Source organism: Humulus lupulus, chromosome 3, assembly GCF_963169125.1.
Source record: "Humulus lupulus chromosome 3, drHumLupu1.1, whole genome shotgun sequence".
NCBI lineage: Eukaryota > Viridiplantae > Streptophyta > Magnoliopsida > Rosales > Cannabaceae > Humulus > Humulus lupulus.
In genome coordinates, this window is record NC_084795.1 from 14,876,039 (window position 1) to 14,881,680 (window position 5,642).

Sequence of the window (5,642 nt, forward strand, 5' to 3'; positions counted from 1 at the left end):
GGGAGAAGGGGTTGAAGAAGACAATCAGTTTAATTTTTTTAAATATATTTTTTATATTTTTAAATTAAAATTTCAATTAACTAAAATAAAAAAAAATATATTTTTATAATATCTTATTAAAACAAAAATGATTGGGCCAATCAGGTGCTGCCACGTTAGTCTTTAATCAGAGTTAACGGCCAGGGACCAACGACTGCACCAAATTCGTAACGGTAGACATTATTGCCGCCAAAATTTTTACATAAGTATTTAAGTGCAACAAAATTAACTACATAAATATTATTACCGCAAATAACCGTAACTAATATAAGGCCGCCAATCACGACCTTATATTAAAAAAGAAATGCAGCAACAATAATAATAAGTAACACTCAAGAACATTCCCGAGGGAAAAAAAAATACTATATTCAATAAAATCGAAAGCATTTCTTCGAGTTTCCATTCTAGCTGTTTCACTTTTATTTCCATTCTTTTGACAAAAAAAATGTTAAAGTGATTTATAGCTCTATTATTGTTATTACTATAATTATTATTTATTAGATTTAGAAATACTATTTAATTATCTACGAACATGCATGTTGACTAGCTACATGAAAAAAGGAAAACTTATAAGAACCCAGCTTGGTTAGCTTAATTAGTTAGTTATAAGAAGAATCACTGAATAACCCCCCACACCAAAAAAACAAGAAGAAAAATGACATCGATCAATATTCCAAAGCTGGTTCTGGGTTCTTCGGCTAGTCTCAACGCCATCGCTGTAATTGGCTTTGGAACATCTTCAAACGACTCAGATTCAGCTCCCATGAAAAGGGCAGTCTTGGAAGCTATCAAGCTGGGCTACAGACACTTCGACACGGCCTCTTTATATGGTTCCGAACAGGGTCTCGGGGAAGCCATAGCCGAAGCTCTCAAACTCGGCCTTGTTGCTTCTCGAGATGAACTTTTCATCACTTCCAAGCTTTGGTGTTCCGATAGCCACCCTCATCTCGTTATCTCTGCTCTTAAAACATCACTCCAGTGAGTGCAATTTTCACTTTTCTACAATATCGTCTAGTACTTAATATGTCCTTAATTTTTTCTCCTGTTTTTATTTGATATTTATTTTCTCATTCTTCTAAATGTTAGGAAACTCCAACTAGAGTATCTGGATTTGTATCTGATACACTTTCCCGTGAGTTCAAAGCCAGCTGAGAACAAGGTGTACCCCATAGATGAAAAGGACCTAATGCCAATGGATTTTAAGTCTGTCTGGGCAGCCATGGAAGAATGTCAGCAACTTGGCCTTACCAAGTCCATTGGTGTTAGCAATTTCTCTGTCGATAACCTTCAGAACATTCTCTCTTTTGCCACTATCCCTCCTTCTTGCAATCAAGTATGTAACAAATTGTTACATGTCTTTTACATGATCGAATAATAGTCAACTTTTATTCATTATTGTTCAAGTAAAAATTGTTCTGGCAATATTCTTTATAGGTGGGGATGAACCCAACTTGGCAACAAAAAGAGGTAAGAGAGTTTTGTGGTGCAAATAATATAATCGTGACTGCCTTTTCTCCATTGGGAGGTAAAGGAGCTAGTTGGGGTTCCAATGTGGTGGTTGATAATGAAGTACTCATAGATATCGCCAAAGCTAGAGGAAAGAGTGTTGCTCAGGTACATTACATGTATATACTAGTAAATGGTAATTATATCCTTAATGAAGCTATAAGTATGTGACTACTAATAATAATATGATGATGGTGAAATTGATGATAATATTTATGGTACATTATACAGGTTAGTCTTAGGTGGGTATATGAGCAAGGTGCAGGTGTTATTTGTAAGAGTTACAACAAGGAGAGGTTGAAGGAAAACCTTGATATATTTGATTGGGCCCTAACGCAGGATGATCTTCACAAGATTAGTTCAATTCCACAGCACAAAATGAATGATAGTCCGGCTGGCTGATCATGGAGCTTTTGACCTTTGGAAATAATAACAAATAAATATATATATTTGTGTGTGTGTGTTTACAGTTTCCTAATTTCCTTCTGCCACTCGTGTTATCAAGGTTCTAGAGTTCTGGTTTTAATGGCTTTAATTAATTGTAGATGGGTTAGTAGAGCTTGTAATGTTTCTGCCCATCTTTTATGTAATGCTGGAAAGTGGTGAAACACAGACTACACGGTTCATTTTCGTTAGATGATGTTCCTGCCACTATGATGTACTAGATCTCTCTTGGCTGATAGCCTTTGAATAATATATAATCCATCTTTCTGAGCAATAAAAAAAATTTAGTGCCTGTGTTTTCTCGATTTAATTTACTCATGTTAAACTAAGTTATGTCAATGTTAATTGAAGTTCTTACTCTTCTTCAATTGTCAATCTATTGTCCTTTTATTTATGTTAAGCTTTATGTTTTTGTTCGGTTTTAATATGTAAAAAAATAGTAAAGTATAAACATTATACTTTTTTGCATTAGTTATTTTGTCCTATTACTTTAGACTTTGTCTTTTGTCTTTTGTGAGATAATTTATTTAAACTTGTAAACTAAAATTTTGATAAACAAAAAAAATTAAATATAATAATACAATTATTATAAAGAATAATTATATTATTTTTTGAGTTGTTAGTTTGATAAATTATTTATAATTAAATTTATAAGTCAATTTAAATCATTTTACAAAATACATAATAAAAATATAATTTCTCCCGATACAAAAAACCAAACATGGTAAAGAAAAAAACAGAAATGTGATGGAATATAAATATCGATGTTCATTGAATTATTATTATCACTATTCTATTCTATGTTGTGCATTTAGTAGATCTTGACATTTGAGCTTGAACACATTTTGTAGTGGACGAAAAGTACCAAAAGTGAGAGGATGTCTGGGCTAAAATAATGATAAAACTATATACATATTCTTTTCATCATTTGAGCCAAATCAATCCACTATTAATTTGGATTGGATATAGATTTTGATTGTCGACTTCAAAAAGAAAATATCAACAAACTATTTTTGTAGGTCCCATAATTTTTATTCTGTCTGAAATGATTAAAATAGATTCATATTTGAACCAATAGCAAGTAGAAACCTCATAATTTTTATTCTATGCTTTATTAGTCGTAGTGTACTGTCAAATCCATGAAAAAAAAAGTTAGAAAAGCAATAATACGAATACAATGCTTGACTGACTACATGAAAAAAGAGAAAGAAGAATAAAGAAAAAGCTTTAAATATAAAATAACCAGTTTGCTGATACCAAAATCCACACAAAGATAAAACAAGGAGAGAAATGGCATCGATCAATATTGCAAAGCTGGTTCTGGGTTCTTCCGATGGGCACAGGGGTATCCCTGTAATTGGGTTTGGAACAGCTTCAGACGACACTGGTCCAGCTCCCATGAAAATGGCAGTCTTGGAAGCTATCAAACTGGGCTACAGGCATTTCGACACTGCCTCTGAATATGGATCCGAACAGGGTCTTGGGGAAGCCATAGCCGAAGCTCTCGAACTCGGCCTTGTTGCTTCTCGAGATGAACTTTTCATCACTTCCAAGCTTTGGTGCTCTGATTGCCACCTTCATCTCGTTATCCCTGCTCTGAAAACATCACTTGGGTAACTCATTTTTCACTTAAAAACTATTATTACTACTTCTTTTCTCTGTTGTTATGTATTTTATTTATCTTCGATCTTGTCGTTAATTATCATCAGGAAACTTCAACTAGAGTATCTTGACTTGTATTTGATACACTGGCCCATAAGTGCAAAGCCAGAGAAAGGGATATTACCCCTTGATGAAACAGACCTAATGCCAATGGACTTTACTGGTGTCTGGGCAGCCATGGAAGAATGTCAGAGACTTGGACTCACCAAGTCCATTGGTGTCAGCAACTTCTCTCGCAAGAAGCTTGAGAACATTCTCTCTTTTGCCACTATACCTCCTTCTGTCAATCAAGTACGTACATCTATCTATATATCTGACTACATATAGATATTAGTAAGTAAATAAGTAACATTATTTTTACAGGTCGAAATGAACACAGGTTGGCAACAAAAATGTTTAAGTGAGTTTTGTAAGGCAAATAATATAACAGTGACTGGTTTTTCACCATTGGGAGCTAAAGGAGCTAGTTGGGGTACCAATCAGGTGTTGGATAATGAAGTGCTTATAGATATAGCCAAAGCTAGGGGAAAGACTGTTGCTCAGGTACATATATTAATTGAGTATCCTTAATGAGATTTAAGTCCATTATATATGATTATGAAATTGATAATAATATCCAAGTATTATGTGATTATAGGTTTGCCTTAGGTGGGTATATGAGCAAGGGGCAGGTGTTGTAGTAAAGAGTTACAACAAGGAGAGGTTGAAGCAGAACCTTGAGATATTTGATTGGGCACTAACAGAGGTTGATCTTGACAAGATTAGTTCGATTCCACAGCACAAAGAGAATGTCAAGAAGGATTTTATTTCACCTGAACATGGTCCATACAAATCACTTGAAGAACTATGGGATGGAGAGATTTAATTTAGACTATGTGTTACAAAAATAAAAAATTTATATTAATTAGTTTCTTAATTTCCTCATTCGAATAAAACTACATTCTCGATAATACCATTCTTTATTTTTCTTCAAATGAATTTTAATAAATTAGTTTAAAATTGATTAAAAAATATATTATAAAGAAAAAAACTAACTGCATAGATACTTGGTTGACATGTGTAAATATTATGGCCCATTCGGTAACTATCAAAAAATTTATTTTATATTTTTTGTAAAATAAAAAAATGGAAATATAATGCAAAAACACATTCCCTAAGTTTAATTTCATTTCTTATTTTTTTTAAATTTAATTAGAATATTGAAAATAACTTATTTATATATTCAATATTTTTTAAAGAGTAATGATATGTACACCAAAATATTATAACGAGTGCGACAATTTATTTTAACCAATTATATTCACTTTAGACGGAACCCTCTCTTTTAAAAAGTAGTATCACATTAGTTTTTTTTTTTTATAGCAAATAGGGGAGGAGGGGGCCACTTATGTGGCTCCCTTCTCTAGGTGTTACCATGAGAGCTCCAAGCCCGCCAAATAATGTTTGCCAAGACCCCACTTGATGGGTAGCCCCCACCTACAATGGGCACTACAAAAAACAACACTTTTCCGGCACAAAAAAAAAAGTCATTTGGGCTTTCCCAACGCGTTTTTGCGTTGGCAAAATGTGGCGGCGATAATCCGTCGGTAATAAAATTTTTGCCGGCACAAAATGTACTGCGCCGGGAAAAGTTCCTTTTAGCAACGCAAAACTGTGTCGAGAAAAATATGGATGCGCCGACGAAAAACTTTGCCACGAATTGTGAAAAACACTTTTAGCGGCACAAAATTGCGCCGGCAAAAGTTAGTGTTTTTAGTAGCGCAAAATTTCACCGGCAAAAGTGGTTATCTTTAGCAACACAATTTTGCGTCAGTAAAAGCTAAGATTTTTAGAGGTGCATTTTAGGGTCGGTAAAGGTGGAGACTTTTACCAACGTAAAATTGTACCAGCTAAAGGTTTTTATTTTTGGCGATAATTACTTTTGCCGACGCAATTTTGCGAAAGCAAAAATATTTTTAAATTAAAAAATTATAATAATATTATTAATTTTA

At 33.4% G+C, this 5,642-nt stretch overlaps 2 protein-coding genes across 2 annotated transcripts; both read left to right on the forward strand.

The window, feature by feature from the left end:
- Positions 1–530: 530 nt before the first annotated feature.
- On the forward strand, positions 531–1,994 carry LOC133822188 (NAD(P)H-dependent 6'-deoxychalcone synthase-like). The gene is made up of 4 exons (XM_062254438.1): positions 531–1,017; positions 1,126–1,372; positions 1,474–1,653; positions 1,777–1,994. The coding sequence occupies exons 1-4, from the start codon at positions 695–697 to the stop codon at positions 1,945–1,947; spliced, it is 921 nt and encodes a 306-aa protein (XP_062110422.1). The 5' UTR covers positions 531–694; the 3' UTR covers positions 1,948–1,994.
- Positions 1,995–3,191: 1,197 nt separating this feature from the next.
- Positions 3,192–4,603, forward strand: LOC133822189 (deoxymugineic acid synthase 1-D-like). The gene is made up of 4 exons (XM_062254439.1): positions 3,192–3,602; positions 3,699–3,942; positions 4,015–4,194; positions 4,289–4,603. Exons 1-4 carry the CDS (start codon positions 3,280–3,282, stop codon positions 4,514–4,516), a joined length of 975 nt encoding a protein of 324 aa, XP_062110423.1. The 5' UTR covers positions 3,192–3,279; the 3' UTR covers positions 4,517–4,603.
- The last annotated feature ends 1,039 nt before the right edge of the window (positions 4,604–5,642 follow it).

Excerpts from the sequence above, each read along its gene's own strand:
- LOC133822188 (XM_062254438.1), top strand. The coding sequence starts at position 695 with ATGACATCGATCAATATTCCAAAGCTGGTTCTGGGTTCTTCGGCTAGT. Across the intron at positions 1,018-1,125 it reads GCTCTTAAAACATCACTCCA|GAAACTCCAACTAGAGTATC; the intron begins GTGAGTGCAATT and ends TCTAAATGTTAG. Across the intron at positions 1,373-1,473 it reads TCCCTCCTTCTTGCAATCAA|GTGGGGATGAACCCAACTTG; the intron begins GTATGTAACAAA and ends TATTCTTTATAG.
- LOC133822189 (XM_062254439.1), top strand. The coding sequence starts at position 3,280 with ATGGCATCGATCAATATTGCAAAGCTGGTTCTGGGTTCTTCCGATGGG. Across the intron at positions 3,603-3,698 it reads GCTCTGAAAACATCACTTGG|GAAACTTCAACTAGAGTATC; the intron begins GTAACTCATTTT and ends AATTATCATCAG. Across the intron at positions 4,195-4,288 it reads GGGGAAAGACTGTTGCTCAG|GTTTGCCTTAGGTGGGTATA; the intron begins GTACATATATTA and ends ATGTGATTATAG.